Source organism: Ischnura elegans, chromosome 6, assembly GCF_921293095.1.
Source record: "Ischnura elegans chromosome 6, ioIscEleg1.1, whole genome shotgun sequence".
Lineage (NCBI taxonomy): Eukaryota > Metazoa > Arthropoda > Insecta > Odonata > Coenagrionidae > Ischnura > Ischnura elegans.
The window spans coordinates 25945159-25965871 of NC_060251.1; the positions used below are offsets into that span (position 1 = coordinate 25945159).

Below are 20713 nucleotides of genomic sequence, written 5' to 3' on the forward strand. Positions count from 1 at the left end.
CCAATTGTAGTTCTACAATCAATTTTGAGAGGTTTTTAAGGTTTTATTTCGTAATTCACGGCTTTTTCCAGGTTTTTTCACGGTAGACGAAATTCACGGCTCATTCATGGTTTTAAGGTTTTCACGGTTGAGTGGGAACCCCGTAATATTGACGGGTATGGAATACGAGAGGTGCGGGTGCCCTCCCCCAGAAAATGTTTACGATAAATCGTTCAAAATGGTGAGTTTTACGGCTTTCTGAGGAATATTTTATTAATCCTTACAATGTTCTACAGGTAATATATATCCAATTGAGTAAAATGGATTAAATTTTAAAATTTCTGGGGGGTAACCCCACAAAACCCCCCTCGCTGCACCCTTGCTTGGAACCATCATTTTTTGAGCCACACTCTGTCATTCCCGCCGTCCCTTTTTCCATCGCTTATTCCGTCGCTTCCTGTATTTCAATTAGACGTTCAGTCAATCAGAACGCGTTTCCAGCCATTGTTACGCCACGCCACGTTAATTGAAATACGGGAAGCGACGGAATAAGCGACGGTGGGAAGGTGCTAGACATGATTACAGCGACGGAAAAAGGGACATGTCGCGTAGTGGAAAAAGGCAAGAGAATACCATCCCGGAAGCCTTCGCGGGAAATGATCTCGCGAAACGACTATTTTTCCGCCACCACGGGAACTATTGCTTGACAGAGAGGGAAAAAAACATTGCGATTAAGGCTTTTAGGTCGGGGTTTTTAGCGGGGGCAGAGATTTTTTAGTATCTCCCCGATCCACTCCAGTGTATTATTCAAATTAAAATCAAAGTCAGCCTTTTTCTTTACGAGTTATTTTCCGTATATGAGAGATGATCGAACGATATCTTAATTAGATGGCTTCATCAAAAAAATCTTAGAAACAAAATGATAAGTAAAAAACGTAAATGCGCTACAACTCCCAAATTGCCTATACGTAAGCTGACAGTTGCATTGCCACCTTTGACAGGAAACAGTGATGTAAAGTTCAAAAATTCCACATAGGAAAATTTTATTTGCCTTGCTTTCCCGGAATGATTCTTCTGCGGAACTTTTGCACTTTACATGCACTTATGGGTGACTCCACAAGTAAAGTGGCTACCATTTTTGGATTGACCTCCGCGAACAGAGGTTCTGGCGAAGCATTAGGATACGTTCCAATACAAACAGCCTATTAAATGAAAAAAAGCAGAATGTTTCACATCAAATGCTGCGATGTCCTGTCATAAAATTGCTCCCATGGTTACAAGAAGAAACTCAACAGTACTTAAAAAAATTAAATTCAATGAAGCTTATTTCATATTCTGAATGAAATCAAACGATATACGATCGCTATGAGCCAAAAGTACGCATTATGTATCTGAGTCAAATTTCATAGACATTGTCAGCCATGTATTATTCACGCCTAATACGACACACTGTACCGGATATAACTCATCTAGAACAGCCAACAAAACATCACCACTGACAACAGGAGAAATGAAACACTCGCAATAAACATAAGAACAATTGATAAGGGGAATGAGCCTAATGACTTGAACAAATACCTTATGGTCCTTTGATTCATAAACCCATTACAATTATTAAAAGTCAGTACGAGTAAATTTATAGAAACAGGTATTTCCTCGAAGAAACACTTTCAATGAAAATTTCTCCGTGGGTACTAACTTCTATGAATTTGAGCCCCACCATCCTGAAGTCTCCGTGATCTATCATTGCTATTTTTATGGCTATTAAGAATTAAATGCGATACATTATAAATACCTGCAAACCGGAAAAATTACAATTTGCAAAGGTTAGAATTAAGATCTTGATGATTACAAGTTACAACATCGTAAGTTAAATTGATGGGTGCACAAAAAATAATAGACATTCTAAAAAAATTATGGTGTGGACGTAGCATTGCTTCATGCATGATTTTCTACTTTCCCGGCGAACAGATTATTTTAAATTTTCTCGTTATCCCGCGAGGGTAAGATAAGCGCAGAGTGCCGACCTTTCGGGTTCCGACTCGACACCCTTTCTCTAGGCTACGGATTCAGTTTTTCAATCCAGCATTTGAATACCCTAAAATTATTTGCAGCATATAGGCCTCATCGTAATATACCATCTTTTTTATAGCAATTGAGCAATATTAGCCTCCACATGGGAGTCATCAAAACATTTTATGAATGAAAAGAAACATAGGCTAAGTAAGAAAATAAATATACATGTATTCTCAGTTTTGATAAAAGGAGAATGAATATAGAACAAAAAAGATAAGAACAAGGAGATATGATGATATTGAACAAAAATAAATCGGTCAGCTCACTAAAAATTTGATTAAAGTACTCAAAACTCAAACATGCTATCGGATCTTAAAAACATTCAGATAAAAATCTTGCACACTCTAAGTACTGATAATTAGAAATTTAAATGCACTTAAATGCACTTTAAGTGAAGAAAACAGCTAAACAAGCAGTTGCAATTGGGGACTTAATTATACCATAAAAAGGCCTGAGTAAGAGAGAATAGCATGTTGACAATCAAATAACTTACAAACGATCAAAAATATATAGATTTATATTTCAGGAAAACACTACTCTAATAATATGCATCTATGTAAAGCATTAACCGTGACTAGCCTAATTTACTTAAAAATATTGGCGACAATAAAAATATTAAGAACATTATATGACACATACTGGTATCCTTACTTGTGTTCTTTTCCTTATCTCCACTGCAAGCATATAGTGTAATGCAAGCATATGAGTGAGTAGAGAAAAAATTAAATGATACATATAGTCCTGCCTTTCCAATTCATACACACAGTTTTTATTAGCGATATATAAGAAATATGAGTGGGCAAATTGAAATTACTGCACACATCACAGGGTTTAAAATAAGAATGTACCAACGGAGGAAGATTCAAGGCATAGACACCAAAAAAAAAATATAGAAACATGAATCATAGTTTCACCATGAATACGTAATACAGGTGATGAAAGGGGCCTCTCAGAAAATGAAGAAATTGGAACTGCGTAGCTCGTTCACCGGGAGAGAGGCAACCGTCGCCAGTTTTCCGAATGCTTATTATTAGTCGTCTCTTCATGACCCCTCGGATGGGCCAAGGAAGTCGGGAGGTACAGCTAAAAATGGGAAGCGCGGACATTACTCACGCGCAAGCTGCTTCTGAATATATAAAGAGAAGCAAGAAGATTTCGAACTCTAGGAGATATCCTGAGGGAAAAAGCTGCTGTCCCCCAAAAATTCATTACTCGCACATCATTGACGAAGGCTTTCCGAGCGAAATATTCCGCAGGAAGTCGTAAAATCGTGAGGAACGCGCGCGAAAAACGATAATTTACGACTAGAAAAACGAAGAAAGACGGGAAGAGGCTAGAAATATATTCCCCATAATTGTTGAAACCAAAGACATCTATCTTTATTGCACCAGAGGCTAAACAGCAAGTTAAGCTCAAGTATTTCCGAAGACATATTCACTAAAAATTGCTGAAATAACTGCTCAAAACAAGCAAGTCATTCATGACATCGCCTTCTATCTGCAAATTTTCGCAGATGGTTTGCCATCGCTACATATTATAGTTTCAGAATCGAGTCCCATTTCAAACAATTCTCATAACAAGGCTAAACCATAAAGTCAGGAGCTACAATAATCTGCTGGTAATGCCAAAACATTTACAGGACAAATAGAATTATCATAGAAAATATACTCTCACTAATAAACATAACATACCGCTAAAATAAATACGGCTAATGGGAAAATAACAAAACGATTGGCGACAATTACCTATGGTATAAGTACGCTGAATGTAGCATTGGATTGTATTTTTGAAGAGGTATGTATGGAATGTACCATGAAGAAGTATGTAAACAATATTTATAGGATACCACCGTTTTCCAAACAAATATTTTTACCTAAAATAACAGCATGTTGCCCAAATTTTATTCACGAAGCTCCAAAATGCTATAAATATAAAAATAACGATAAATATCATTTAAGATATCTTGTATATTCCGAGCGAGATAAAAAGTTTCAAATAGGAAACTTTACCGCTCGAATCATTTAAAAAAATATTTTTTATTACATCCTCTACATTTTTTCTCGATTTAACTTCACTCTAATAAGAACGCGGTCAAAAATCAGCTTGGCAACGGTGAGGGAGGTGTCAATAACCAAGCACCTTATGAATTCGCCAACGACTTAACAACTTAAGTTTTAGAAAATAACTCAGTAGAAAGCCATCCTCATGGTATTCTATAGTGAAAAGTAGTTCTCATAGCCATTTGGGATATTTTCCCACCATATAAATAAGAATGCACCACTTAATTTTTTTTATAAAATGTTCACATGAAGCACCAAAACTTAACTACTGAATTTTTAGTGAACAACCCAGTGAAAAAGCTACCCTCATTGCAGTCCTATATCGAAAAGTAGTCATTATACCCATTTGGGATGTTTTCCTACCGGATAAATGATAATATACCACTCCTATTTTGTATAAAAATTTTCACAGGAAGTGCCCACTTTTTGCTTCCAGCTGAATGACACGCGTTCACGCGAAATAGCCCCCGGAGAAGCGGAAACGCTGGAGGGTATCTGAGCGAGGAGATGAGGGGTCCGGACGGAGGTTTTTAGGGAGCCACGGAGTGAAGAAGGTGGGGCCCGAGACCACAAAGAGAAACGAAATGAGATTTCACAGTTGGCGTTCCGAGGGAGCTGAGTAGGCGGGTAGGAGAGGCCGCGTATGGAGCTGGAAGCGCTGCGGGCCGCGCCGGTAATAAGAGACGAAGGCGCCGGAAATAGATTCTTGCAGAAAGAGTTAGTGAGGGAGAGAGAGACTGAAGGAAGACGAGGGAACCGCCTCAAACGTAACTTAAAAAAAAAAAGTAAGTAAGAGAGGAAGAAGAAATAGCCGGCCGTCGACGCCATCTGCCGCGGAAAAATCTAGAAAACGACTTTCCCGAATGCTTCAAATCCGTCCATCCAATCCCGAACGGTTTGAAAAAAGTCCTGCGCCATCACATTGAGTGTCATGGCGACGAATTGAGATATCAAAATCACGGGATTCCACTTTAAATACTACGTCATCATTCTCACCAATCAATTCATCCTTTTTCTATGGAAAACATGTAGTAGTAGCACAGTCGATGTAAAAAAAATGTTAAATACTATTTCATTATGGTTTATAATGAATGACGCGATGTAGATTTTCCTTTAATGTTTGTGGTCAGTCTCCGTGGCGGCGGGGATGAGTCCTCGCCTGCCAAACAGAAGGTCGCGAGTTCGAGTCCCGCCTGGATAGGTTTCCCCTATCGAGAGAATGAGTGCTTGTGATCGTTAATAGTTAATTGTTGAAAATCCGGATGAGCTCTTTTCGGGGTAATAGTGATGAAAGAAAAGAAATAAGTTTCAAGAGATGAATTTGAAGATTAAGTCGTCAGTAAAAAGAGAACGATTGAAACATAAATCACAATAAAACCGCGGTGTACCAAATTTGTAGAATTTCGCCTAGATGATGGTAGTAGTAACTCCTAGATTACATGCCTGTAAGGAACAGTAAGTGTAGAAAATGGCTAAGCACACATAGTGTAAAAAGTTAATAAGTTGTAAATACTCCCGTCAAAATCAGTCACGGTTTCGGGCATTTAACTTCCTCATGAGGTGGATAGTGAAAACTACACTCACGCCAAGTTTATGAAAAGTCAAAGAGTGGCTTAATTAAGTTTGATCGAAGTTTATCACAGGACGATTCAGTATTTCTCCCGTTTATAAGTTTCAAAAGGCGTTGCGATGGATCACACCGTCATCAAAGGCGATCAACGTCTATAACGAGATTCGACTTTCGATATCCCGTTGCCGCATGCATCAGCCGTTCAAACTTTCTTCGATGAAAATTTAGTAGCAACGACATCCACGGCATATCTTCAGACTAAACTATCCTAATACGGGATTGATACTAATCCCGGATTCGTATTCTTATCCAGGAGAATGATCTTCGTGCATTTCGCAAACAATATCAGGAGCATGATTAAGCTATGAGGAATTATTCAGAGATTTCATAACATAAAATACGAACCCAAAATTTTTCATGGCAAAATACCTGGTCCTAGATTTGCATTCAATGGTATTCGGGCTTATTTAAATAACCATGTTAAGATAAATTAATATCCCGGTAGATTGCAGCTAACCAAGAGCCGCGAGATTTCAAAGCCATAATGTCTCGGCAGTGGGTATGTTCTGATCAAAAACTCCATGACACATAACTTAAAAAGTAAATCAAGATATTCCAGTTGTATATAGCGAATATAGCACCAAAGAAACAAATAAATACTATATTCAGAGGAAACGAGCGTTATGTAGAGCATTCATAAAATAAGGGAATCACAAAAAATATTTCACAGTAAAATACGTGGATAACAAAACCAGTTATTGCCCGCAATCTATAGTTTCCAGCCAAATGGGCAGTTAAACCTGAGTGATATGTAACACCGTAAATGTTACAACACGCTCCTCATAATCTTGTTGCCTACGGTTACACCCGAAAAGTATTTTTGGGATCATGAGTATACACGAACTCGGAGCCCTTGCGCAAGCAGGTACGTATTGAGAGCTGACGCCGTGCACGTGGACAACCCGCTAGCCTCGTACGTTTCGCGCTGTGGCCTATCAACAGGAGCCATATCCCTTGCTCTCAAAGGCAATCCTCTAAGCATTTATTTTAGCAACAAAAAGCGTTTTATCTCAATGTGAGTCGTTGAAATAATATGTTTTGTGAAGTTTATTTTATGGATGAGCTAAATTGTGTCCCACAAACGGATAAAATGAAGGCAAAATTCGTAGAGAGTGTAGCATAGAAAACCGAATTCTTCAAAACGTTTGCCCAAAAATAATAATAATAACACGCAAAACATGCTTTAAACATGCAATAATGACTATCATACACCATGAGTATAAAGAAAACTTTGATTTAAAGATATTATTATTCAATCCCACGGTGATAAAAGAGTAATAACGTTTTTGAGGTAACCCCGTAAGGAAATTTGGACCAGTGTAGAAAGCTCACTTAATGAATATTACACAAGTAAAATGTGGATAGCGAACACTAGAAATGAGTTGAAAAAGAAAAATCGAGGCGTTGTGAAAAGATGGTACAGAGTATAGGCTATGACAATGAGCAAATATTTAGAATAATCACCAAGCATACACACAAGAATACGAAACCATGACGTGGAGGTGTTTTTACCTTTTCAAGTGAGTATGGGGTACGTGCTGAGTGATAAATATCATTGTAATATTTATGATAAATTTTCATCATCGGTAATCATTAGGATCGTATGGTCGTGTCATGAAAGTGTCAGCACTGATTTCAATATTGCAGAATATTCCATGGTACTGGTGTGTGCTGAATAATAATTGAAATTGATTTGCTCAGGAAACGATCGCAGGGTTACACTGGAGAGGATATTACGGAAGGGATGCGAGGAGCCAGGGGAAACTTAAGTTCGTTGCAAGCATAACACATTCCTGTGCATTGCAATGGCAGAAATAAAGAATGCGAAGAGGAAGAAGATGGGTGGAAACAAGGTATTTATTACTAAAGGATTTTTTGGTGAGAAGATTCATGGAACAAGAATGCTTGCAGAAAAAGGGTTAAAATAAGGGAGCAGAGAATAATGGGTGAATTCAGGATAGAAATAAGACAGAAGAGAGTGCTATTCTATTACTGTGGAAAATTACAGGGTTATGTGAATTAATTAACAAGTAGGGAAACTAGGAGTTTACTAGAGGTAAGAGGCATATTTGACTAGAGTTTGGAATCAAATGTAGAATTTATGCTTGTAAAAAGTAGCATGGTGTATATAGGATCTAACAGCAATGTCAAGCGTGGTAGTTAGGCAAAGGCAATATACATATACGTGGCATAATAAAGCGGTATGATAGTGGCACAAAGTGTACATTTCACAAGGACTAGGAGGTGCTGTGAACAGAGTTTATTCTTTCTCTAGTGACACAGTGGAAAAGTGAGGGTTTATTTTTTTCGGAGTTTATACAGCACAAAATAGTGACAAGACGAGTGGTAGCGTGGTGATTGCAAGCGTACAGCAGGTGCGTGTGGTGATGGGCCGAACCGTGCATCTCTGTGTGCGGTTCGTCTGATAGGTAATTGATAGAGACAGAGAGAAGTATGTGCTTTGCAGAAGACGTGACCATATGTACAAAAAGACATCCCGTTTCCAGTGCGAACGTTTCCCTCGCCCGAAGAGCAATACATCACCAAGTAAGTCACTCAACGAAAAAAAAGGCAAGATGCAGAATGAGAGAATAACACCGTGACTTGGTCAAAATAATTAATGCAGAATAACACACTTTCACACTCAATCCCAACGACCATGACAACGGCAGTGCAATTTAAACACTGCCTATAATTATTTTAGTAAAAGTTGAAGATATCGCGAAGCCAAAAAGAACGAGGGGGATATATTATAAAGGAAAGAGTGACGCCTCATATTATGGGCACCAAGTCCAATCAAATTTCGCTGGATATCTGTTTCACCCCTCTAGATAAGGGGAATTTATACTATCCACACTGATGTTTGAGAAAAATATAAATGCCACTGTCTCAATCTACCCTCTCAAGTTTTTCACACGGATACCTCTGAATATCCTACGTACAAAACTAAGGCAAATGATTTTTCAAAATGAAAGACTTCGGGAAATTACCTTGGACTGTCTTAATTCCCGAGTACACACGCTCATCTACTTATCCTAATTACCTATACGCTATACTTTGGAATTTCATCAATCACAAAGCGATATATAAAATCTAATTGCTGTCAACGATTTGGACGATTACTTAGCACTCAAGACAAAAATTCCTGTAAAACTCGAAAAAACTCCGAAGTTCAACCCTTCCCGCGAGAGAACGCCCTAAGAAGCCGCATTAGACCGATGGGATTAGACTTAGGTTGGCCACTACGAGCGATCGAAAGAAAGAATGAACTAATATCACTATAAACCGTCTAAATATGTTTTACGCCTTATCCATGAAGATAGATCATTTGATATATTGACTTTGGAGAAGCCCCGAATTTTTTTGCCATTTATGAATAAGAGTACTCACTGTCATCACAATATTTTACAACCCTGTCTTATCGCAAAAACATTCCCCATTTAAACAGACTCTAATAAGCTAATTCGAAGCCCATCACGATAATTCGTAAGAAAATAGGAGCCTTTAGAACATGTAACCATTCCTGGCCTCCTGAATTGCACTCAATAATGGTCACTTCGGTATAATGATCGTGAAACCTGATCTGGACGTGATTTTTAATTTAATTAAGCTATGAAATTTTCATAGAATGAAATATCGAGCTATATCTTTGGTAAAGAAATGAAAGCAGCACGTAAATCACCTCTTTGGCTTTCGACAATACATCGAAAAGCTGCAAGATTTTTCCTTATTTGCCTGACACATCACACGCTTCCTATCCGTTTTCCGAAATTACCTAACAGCAAAATCAAGACCCTAAATCTCACCCTTCACAAAGGTAATTTCAACTGAATAAGGCGAGGCTTCACTGGGTAACGGTTATCACTGACAGAGCTCATATATCACAATCCTTTCCCAAATTAGCCTGAGAATGGAACTCTCGCATCCGCGCCGTAAAAAAGTTGACACCACCTCATTTTCTTGCGTTAAAACTAAATTGAATGAATGAAAGCGCTTTGAAGATAAAACCTGAAAGTTCTACACTTACAAAGCGGCCAGGATCTGTAATATTAAGATTCCCAGCAGGAGACTACACGAAACCTTCACAGCGCCCTAAATTCACCTATTTAGTCTTCCTACACTATAAGTAAAACTAACTGATGACTAACAGAGTTTCTACCGTAACCTAGAAGTATATTCATTCGTATTACTCAGTCCTTAGGTTGATATACGGAAGCCTTCAATTACACCTTTCCCTGACGTTCTTCTTCCTTCGGCTCTTCTTTATCCGGAAGTTCTACTTTTATAAAACACTCACGCTCAGAGGGATAAATAATACTTCACGCTACACTCACTTGGTTTATCTATAATTTTATCAAAACGTAATGACTGATAGAGCGCTACTAGTAATATCTGATGAAACTAAAAATAGTTACCTAACATAATTAGCAAATTTAAGAGACACGGGAAATAAACTTAATGGAAACTTCCCGCTGCCTAGGAATAACCTCGTTTGCCTACACTCTAGGTACACCTGAATGACTGATAGAGCCTTCACGCTAAGACCTGAGAATCCCACGTACGGAAAACACTCCTGACATAAGTAATGAAGAGGTAGAGATTATAACTACATGAAAACTTCATCCCGCATCGAAATCACCTCGTTTTTACTACACTATTTGGATAACTGAATAACTGACAGCGCTTCCACAATAATGCCTGCGAGTTTCAAACTCGGAAAACACTCGGGATTTGAAACATCGAGTCACATGGGAATAAATACGCTCAAACTTCACACCGAAATGGAGGCGTCACTCTTTCCAGGATTTAATTTTTATCCTCTGGACTTCGGACCGAAACCGGCCCTGTATAGATTCCTTCGTCAAATTTTCTTTTTAAAAAAGAACTTTTAAGAAACAAAACATCCCCCGTCGTCGTGATCACTCGCCCTCAGCACGTACCCCTGCTGGTCGAAGGTGACGTGGTTGCTATCCTTGCCGTCCATCTCGGTGATGGTCACTTCGGCGTCCACATCGGTGCTCTCACGTCTCTGCTGCTTCGTCTTCTTGACCTTGCGGACCCTCTTCTCCGTCGTGGTGAATTGCATCTGAACTTCAACGTCCGCCATGGCGAAGGGAGAGAGACTTGCTTCTTCTTCGGGGGTTCGTAAGATCGAAAACTTTCCTCTGCGTTCGCGGCGAACTCTTTTAAGAAAAGAGTACCTCCTTCTCGGATACGGTTTTTTTTACGAAGAGCGGCTTGTCTCCAAGGAGTTATCCAAACGGAAGATTAAGGCTCTCTCGCTACTCTTCTTCCAGGGGATCTGGTGGAGAGAGACCGCAAAAGGGTTCGGCCGGCTCGAGAGACAGGAGTGCAACGCGGATGGGAGGTGTGGTGGCGTTCGGTGCGCAGACGAAGTCCTAATAGCTGACGAAGGAGCGTTCCCGTTCCTCCCCTGGATCCTCCCTATTTCCCCTCTACCCTTCTCCGACCCCTTCCCCCGACCATCGTAAAAACCCTGCCCCGTCCCTAACCCTCCCCTCCACCGCCAACACCAGAGCCTCGCCTTCCCTCACACACACCCCAAGAAGAGCGCATGCATCTTCTGCGCACGGCGCTTCAAATTCCCCGCACATAACCCGAAGCCGCACCACCGCGACTCGTCCCTCCCCCTCTGCACCTCACCGCTCCACACCATCGCGACGAGAAGAGCCCGCACCCGACCGCGCTCAACTGTGTGAAAAGTTAGTGCAAGTGTGCAGGGTCATCATAAAAGAATGGTGCGGTTTCAAACATGGTTTTGGATGGAAAAGGAATCAGTTGCAGTTTCTTTCTCTTTCGAATTCATCGTCCCAAACAGTTTTTTTTAAACAAACTGTGAATAGTTTTCAAAAACTCAAAGAAAGTGTAAAGGGTCATCATAAATGAATGGTGCGGTTAAGAGCATAACTTAAATTAAAAAGGAATTAGCTACAGTTTGTTTTCTTTCTTTTTCAAATTCATCGTCTCCAACAACTTTTTTAACAAACTGTGTGAAAAGTTAAAGCAAGTGTACAGGGTCATCATAAATGAATGGTGCGTTTTATACCATAGCTAAAATGGAAAAGGAATTAAATACAGTTTACATTTTTTTATTTTAAAAATTTATCGTCTCAAACAGTTTTTACCAAACTGTGTAAACAATTAGTGCAAGTGTCCAAGTTTCTCACAAAATAATGGTGCGGTTTTCAGCATTGTTAAAATTAAAATAGAATTACTTACAGTATATGCTTTTCTATTTGAATTTGTTGTCTGTTTTTTAACATAATTAATTAATTTCAATACGTGCACCCTTAATCGATCGAAAAATGTCTACACGATACTTAACTCCAGTCCAAACATTGGTTAACATTTTTTCGTTAATAGTTGTCATTACTTCATATAGTGTATTAGGTCGCGAAGTTTTTGCCTATAATGAAAACTCACGATGTATCCCCACACGAAGAAAATCTAATTGGCATTTGTAAACAATATTCCATTCCCAGAAATTGCAGCATTCTTTTATGATAACCCTGTATATACAACGAGTACTTTTTTCTCTATCTAGAAGAATTGGACAAAGATAACTGCAACAGAAAACTTCACACGAGATATATTTATGACATAAGTGTTCATGGATTAGAAAGAGAGGAAACTAAATGGCGATCTGGTCGGAGAATCGAGTGGAAGGCTCTGTGAAATCCAAACCGAAAACTGGATAAGGTTTCATCGGGTTTACAGCAGGGCTAGAATGTCCATTTTCTCCGACCTTTCAATGCCCGACACGTTCCTCGGCATCAGGGAATAAAGTAGCTGAAACGTTCCCCGCCGTCATTCCCTGATGAAGAGGATCGTGTTTGACCTCGAAACGTTGGAAAAAATGGACGTTCTTACCCAGGTGGAAACCGAAAAAATTTTTATCAAGAGTATTCGCCGGGAAAGCACCAGATCTTTTTTAAATCCCAAAACTGTCAAAAAATCCAGTGAAGAAGAAGAACACCTTTACGATATGCACCGTGACTTCGGTTACTAACGATGACGGTAACATGAGTCAAAACCATCCCCACATGTATTATGTTAAAACGTTGCTAAAATGTAACGCTAAAAATTCATTCTAAACAATTTTAAAAGATATTTTGTCAATAAACCGAGTACTTTTAAACCAAAGTTCCTAGAAATTACCCTCCCAAGCCGGAGTTATCGTACGTTAAGAAAAAAAATTATCTGATTACGGGGATGGGTTTATGCAGGGGACAGATGCCACTTGCAGGTCTTAATATCTCATCGATTAACATTCAGTTCAAACGGAAGTTTCAATCATTTAAAATGGTTTGCTTCTGCTACCGCTTACAAGTATCACTCTTTCCATTTAACAAAGCTACACATGAATCATATGTATATTCCACATAATAATTAAATAATTCATAAGCATGGTATAAAGTTTTATTTTGCAACACAACAACACATATAACATCTAACGTCAAATAACCATTTCATCAAGATTGGAACTTAAAGGATTTAGGATCTTTATCTTCAAGTCACTACGTCATTCCCGTATTCCGGGAAAAATATGATCCAGTAGCCGTCAATTCATTAAGAGAATTAACTTACTCTAAGGAATCATTTTTCCTCTCTCAATACCGAAGTGCAAGATTGCTCGAAGAACTTATGAAATTACAGGTTTTAATTCCCCTAGGAGAGGGTTTAACGACCTCTTCGGTGAACACCCAACACTTATTTACATTAAGAACCCAATATCCTCGTCTTCTCTTTGCGAGCACATCACCTCTATTCTAGACTGAGCCATTAGTCAGGAGTTGTTAAATTTTCGTCGTCCGGAATCATTACTCCACAGAGGAGGATCTGCTAGTAATTAGGGCACTAAAAGAAAGAGTAGTGGAAAGTGTAACTTTAGGTAAACAACTGCCTATCTCTGGGGAAGTCGCCAAGATGTCTCCCGTCCCGAAAAGAATTATTCTGTCTTTTTTTCCCGTCTGTCTGTTTTGATACTACGCCTTAGAAAGAAAAGAACTAGGCTCCATGTTTTGAAGAGGCGTTACTTAAGGGCATTAATTGCTACAATCTAGGGACAACTACTGCTTTCCGCCAAATTAGAAACCCCCTGCCTGATTACAATGCGGCCAATAAAATTATAGTCAAAACACATCCACACAATCGATACAAATGAAAAAGCGACATCCAACATGATCAGCTGAAAGAAAACCATTCACGGCTACCTGCCAAAAAAATAATTGAATATCAAGATCAATATTTAAATCAAAATATCAATATTTAAATGCTATCGGTTAAAGTCGAAAGGATGGATTGGAATATTGCGACTGGTTCATTCAAAAGTAACTTAAAATATTATTATACTTCCAGCTTAGCATTCATCCTCGCTACGGCCACATTACATACACCTAATTTTGTAAATCCATGAATTTTATTGAAAATATACGGCCTATGTATTCTCAATTGACACTGACAGTGAATAACAAACTCTAAATGATTGAAATTGTTTTCAAAATAATTAAAATCTTCCTTGAAATTTACTTGAGTCGATTTATCCATAAGCTGACCAAAAATGTGCGCAAGATTATTCCTCATTACAGCAAAAATAATAATTCTCTTGAAAAAAGTCATTCGTGGGCATATTTTTCATTAATATTCATGCCGTTGATGTGCTTGCTGTCAAGCTACGCACGACTTTATGAAGGATGCTCATATTTGGAAAGTAACTACCACAAAAATCAAGTCATTATGCGGAGGATGAATGATTTCTGGCCTTTACGAGAGACATTACATCTGGGCTGGAAATTAATGACCGTTTTATTTTTTTTCCAGAACTCGGTATTTGCGAGAAGCGGTGGTATTTGCGCCACCAAGGCATCATAAACCTTGATTTCCCTGCACCTCCCGTGACCTCTCATCAAGCGAAAGATATAAAGGCAAAGGCAACAATGTAGACAAAAGGATACGGAAGTATGGTTCAGAAAGGTTAAACAGAGGGAAGCGTGCTATTTTTCACCAATCGGGGCCAGGAGAGGGATGATTTTTGGGGCGTCGCCTACGGTCCCATCGCAAGAAAGGCTAAACATTCAAGGGGGTGGGCGATCCTTCTTCTAGGAACCCTCACGAAATATAATATATAATAATGAAAATGACAGTCTTAGGTATCATTAGGGGGTAGTTACTCATTGCAGTGAGAAAATATAAATAAACCGGATTTCAAACAATTTCGAAAAAGCAATCTGGGTTTCGATTTACTGAGTCATTATCAATTCCTATTTATCGAGCCTGGTTTAGTTGTAAACTATATCTTTACCAATATACGGTTAAACACAAAACAAGATTAATGAAATATGGTTATGATGAAAAAAGCTTCTAATTTTACCGTTGAAAAACAGGGAAAATGAAAGTTTTTATTGTTACACTGTCGCACAGAAAATCATGCGATTATTAAGTAGAAATTCCTAACAAAGATGGATTCGGGTAAAATAATAGGAAAATTACACTTAATAAACAATATAAGGTGATGGATTTATCCAATTCTTACCGTGCAAGGAAAAGATCAAATATATCATATATTTTTGATCAATCTGTGACAGCAGAAGTCACAACCACTTTCTCATCCTCAAATAATCGACAGCTAGCAAGCATTGGAAAGACTAATTTTTCAGCGGATTCATATTTATCTCCATAACTTGAGAGATATTACACTTCTGGTGTAACTGATGATGTACCGATAACGTGACGTTTGATTTGCTACACTTTATCCAATTATGAAGACTTCGACGGAAAAGATCATTCAGCAGGTTCTACAATGGACTCGGATACTGAAGGCACCATTTAAGGTAGTGAAGGCGAGAAATTATTTTTTAAGAGCCGATATTTCTCGAGCCACATGACGAGAGCGTTGAATTTTACAAAAAACCAGATTGGAGTATTAGTTGACCGCAGATACTTTTGCCTGCAAGTGGTATAGCCTTCAGAAAATAATCATAGCACAGTGTTTATTATTTGGTAATAATAATATAGATGAAGTTTTGATGCACCTAGATACAAAGCAATGATACAGTAAAGAAAAACAATCGAATAATAATTAAATTAACGAGATTAAAAAACAAATACGGTTTGAAAATTCTTCCATGATTTTTTAATGCTAAACATTCAGAGTTTCACAAGCATGACGTTCGTCTCTTTGATTACTTTTGGCAAACAGTAATCAATTTCTGGCTCCAAGTAACAGTAATCAATTTCTGGCTCCAAGTAAAGAAAGCTTCCTTTAAAGAAATAAGCATTCGGTTAGGGCAATGAAGCATTTGTTAAGGTTGAGATTTGTGATGATACGAATGGAGAATTAGAGGAGAGAACTGAAGCGATCCAATGTTCAGATTGACAAAGAGGGCGATGATGTCGCTGGTACATTAAAGAGCTATCCGATGGGACCCCAAAAACACCAGAGGGGGAGAATCCCGCCTGGTATTACAGCTCCTCCTTTCCCCCACCCTCTCTGACACACACCACCAAAAGGGCACGCGAGAGGGGGAAGGTTTCCTCTCAACCCCAAACCCAACCCCCCCGTGTCACGGAAAAAATCCCAAATACACCAGCCTCGACTTAAAATCGGGTCATCAGAACACCACGAACAAACCGAAAGAGATAACCCCGGGCATTCGCAAGTTACGTGACACCGCTAGTTTTCCGTAAATTCTTGGGATAGAGCAGATTCGTGCTGTCATTACAAGGAATTCTCTACTCATTACCTGAATGAGACATAGCAACACTTCCAACAAAAAATTGGCACTTGAAAATGTTGTTGTAGTCATGAAACACGTCGCACGAAAATTAATTCAGTGGAAATATTGCAATGTATTATTTAACTAATATCAATAACTTCCACCACATCGAGCCAAATATCATAAAAGACATTATATACCTGTTAATATAAGAGTTGAAATTGGAGAAAAAATAGACTAGCCAAAGAATTGCTTCGATTTTCGATTGCTTTCACTCCGTTTCTGACCCCAGTGAAAGATATAGATACTACGATCTATATCTACTGTAGTAGAGAACTACGACCGTATGGATTACAGCAGACAGTAACATCCTAATGAGTCCGAAGCTACAAGATAAAATATACAAACAAGTAGCTTCCTTGGATCACATTTAAGGTCATTTAATCAATCTACATCCAACACCTCGGTAATTTTTTTCGACCTGTAACTTTTGTGCAATTTAACTCTTTAGACTTAAATACACTTGGGTTTCCTATTGAAGCAAAGTTTTTCTCTGACTGATTTTTCCTCGTTAAATCCTGTTGAATTCCGCAATATGTATATAAGTGTAAAACACTTTCAAAAATCATCTTCATTCGTCAAAGTCGGTCACAATACACGGTATATTTAACCAAAGAATGTCATTGCATGACACTCAAATATTTAAGGACGAGAATGAAATTTTGGTGTCGAAACGTTAAAAGAAGCTGGAGAAAATGACCCGGGGCATTATTTGTGAAAGCTCTCGTACACGACTTACTCGTTCTTGTGAAAATGAAAAGTAATAATTGTTGCTATTACTTTACAAGAGATTTTTCGCCAGGGTATTGAGGCCCGTAGTAAAAAAAAAGCCAAATTTATCTAAACAAGCTCTTTCCGACTTGGAAGACTGTGCAGCGCCGTTGAAGGGACGGAAAGGAATGGAAGGTTTTAACATAAAAGGGGGAATTAGAGCAGGATCCAAATAGTCCCTTACTTTGAGGATGCGAATAAAACAGACTTGGCTCCATTTAATAGATTTCAGACGAAATGGACCAACAGAAGCCAACATACATCTTGATTTTACGCTCAAAGCGATTAGCGGAGCCATAAATCGAATGTGATCTCTGTAGAAGGTGATGAAAAATAACAGCAGTTGCTTTGATCCTGATTGGATTCTCGCGATGAATTCCTTTGAGTCATGAGCACTAGTAGAAGTAACCCTCCACCAATCAGATTTACAGACATAAGGGAAAGCAAAAACATCCCTTCAATTCCCACAAAACTACTTAGGATTCAAAATCAATCGGCGCATGTGATCATTAAACGTCATGACATCAGCAGATTCAGAAATCGGCCACCACTTTCTGGTGTGAAGACACCATAAATTACACCGCTGAACGTATGTATCTACCAAAGCTTGCACTGTATACCGAGGCGATGGAACGAGTCAGAATCATAAAAATTAGCTCTTAGGCATAACTCAGCTCTAAAACATAGCGAAAAATATTTTTAAATATTTAAGGCAGGTTTTAAAATGTCTTCATGTGAATTTCCACGACATTTCATACGATCTGTTGTGTTGGAAAAGTTTAATCTGAACTGAAAGGGAGAAATATAGTGTGACGTAATCATTAAAATTAGAATGCACCGATAACGTATCACAAATGCGTAAAAATGAACAAGTATCTCCTAGAAAAAAAATTAACCTAATTTTCTCGAAATTTCCCCTTATTTCCCCCAACACGTACTTGCAGAAACACTGCCAGAAAGAAGGCAAACTCACAACGGAAAATATACTAACAATACAAGTTCAAATTTTCATTATCACTGACTAAGCTTATTTTATGCCGTAGAGGATAAAAGTTTCAGGCTTTATCTGGCACATAATATTCGACGTAAGGATGATAAAATCCAACGCGAATAATGGATGAACCTAATTGGAAAGTGGCATGGAGAGAGATAATAGGCAAATTCTTACAATAACCAAGATTTTGACTACACACGATGCGTCCACATCAGATAACACAAATTATTTTCACTGTTCTTTGTGGTCTTTTGTTTGTGGTTTTGGTTTGTCTTAGTTCTGACATGAAAAATTCATATCATGCATGTGTTTTTATAAATACGTATACAGATCTGTATGTTTAATAAAATAATTGACGCAGCTGTGCCATTGTCAAGGTTGCCTTGACAATGGCACAAGTTGCCGAAACCATGGTCGGAGAAAATAAAAGAGTGTGGAAACAGACAAGTTGTTTTAATAAGCTGAATATCAAAGATTTCCACCGTATCACGCCGGACACCGTATCTTTTAACCGTAGAGTTTGTTTGCCAACGAACTTACGGGGGAATGGATATGAAAGCAGAGCAAGAGCATTCACACTTTGTAAATAGATCGGTAACTTAAGACACGTGCCATAACGAGAATAACTGCAGATGAATGCAGCGATGTAACAGTATTTGAAAATAGCCCGTCGGCAAATATTCGATGACACGGCGCGTTCGCAAGCGATTCCATGGAGTAGGCAGCATCCAGCGAGGAGGAGATGCGAAGGAATGGGAAAAACTCAGCGGATTCCTCAGCACGCCTTCGACGGAGGGACTTATTTTTGGACGGACGCTGGAGAGAAGAAGGCTGGAACGAATGGGGAAGGGAGGGGGGTTTGAGGGGGTAGGCGGGTTTTTCTCGGCCCCTTACTTCCTCACACACAATATGAGCATGCACCACAAACGACCGAAAGCGATTTTTTCCTGAATCTCGAGGGATTAAAGCCTAATTACAGGTAATAATAAGAAAATAAAATCAAAGTTCGAAGTAAAACATAAACTAAAAATGGCAATTCCCACAATTTAACGTAAAACTCCATAACCGACCATGGTTTCGACATTCAATGTAATTTTCAAGCCATGGATAGATGTCATTTTCAAGCTTTGAAAATGGCATAGAATTTGTGAACCATGGTCGGTAGTGGAGTTTTATAATCATGAGTGGGAATTGCCATTTGTAGTTTCTGTTTTATCATGGATATAAATACATGCTACCTATATCCCAATACCTCCCGCTTTTAAATTGTGATTTTATTATGTTACTATTATTTTTAATCCGTATTACCCTTGGAGATCAATTAGAGCGTAATTTAGTATGCTCGATAGGAAGTTACTAAAATTAGAGGCCAAAAATGACACACGACCAGTGGGACAGTCTGTATTTTATCATGGGTTTATCGCATTTCCGCCACGTCAAGCCTGAATAGACTAGAAAGTTCGAAGGTAAAATGAAGGCAGAAAAGGTTTTTATGGCCCACAGAATTTTATTACTAACCGACATTCCACTCACGGGTGATTTAAACGAATTCTTCACAAACAATCATCATTCTTATTTAACAATTATCATATTGGTTTGACGCAGCTCTCCATTCCGCTCTCATATCCACTAGCCTTTCCATAGCAACGACTTTCTTCTCTTCGACATCCTTTATAACCTGTCCCATGTAGCTCATTCGGGGTCGTCCCTTGCTCCTCTTCCCGCCCGCCTCTCCTACTAGAAAGATTTCATCGATATTGGTTCCAGATCATACGTGTACGGTAAGAAAATAACTTAAGCGAAGAGTAAAATTAAGTAATATGAAAATAATCAAGCAAGAGTTCAAATTTCCAAGTCGATAAATTTAATTAAAAGTGAAATAAACCTACATATGACTGAACATATGCTATATTAATGTCATCACCGCGATTAATACCGTCTAAAAGACATCTATTTCAAATGACATGATATATTTTAATCAATTAAATCCACGCCAGATGGAATCATATTACCATGGATTCAAGTCCTCATTGAAACTGCCGATAAAATATGTTACACATACATTCTTGACTGGAAACAATGAGCAATTCCGTTATTCCAAGAAAATCTTCAAAATTAAATTTCCAGAAAAGATTCAAGCGTTTCAATGTTGAACGCTCGACCTACCCATAAATCGATGAACCGATATAACCGCAGCTATAAGTTAGAAGACGATTAGGTAGGTTACACACAGCTTTTTTGAGAACTTGCGTTAAAACTTTTACGGCGAGGATATAAAATTGAAAACGAGGTTCTTATGTACACCCATGGGAGGTGGGTTACAATTTTATAGACTTAGTAGGAATAAAGCCTCGTAAGTCCATTCTTCCAGACATTTGCTGAGAGGAGATACGAATGTACATGGAAT

General features: G+C 38.5%; 1 protein-coding gene across 11 annotated transcripts in view; it reads right to left on the bottom strand.

Annotated features, from left to right (window-relative positions):
- The window catches only part of LOC124160213 (four and a half LIM domains protein 2), a 772571-nt gene that overhangs the window by 184169 nt on the left and 567689 nt on the right, over window positions 1–20713 (bottom strand). The window contains exon 1 of one of the 11 annotated variants that reach the window (XM_046536013.1): window positions 10686–11160. The exons of 8 other annotated variants lie outside the window; for them this stretch is intronic. In XM_046536013.1, the coding sequence (XP_046391969.1) occupies window positions 10686–10852 (167 nt within the window). In that variant the 5' untranslated portion in view covers window positions 10853–11160. Of the gene's footprint in view, window positions 1–7257; window positions 7345–10685; window positions 11161–20713 lie in introns of those variants that run through there. 2 more of the 11 variants (XM_046536018.1, XM_046536014.1) reach the window with 2 other exon arrangements.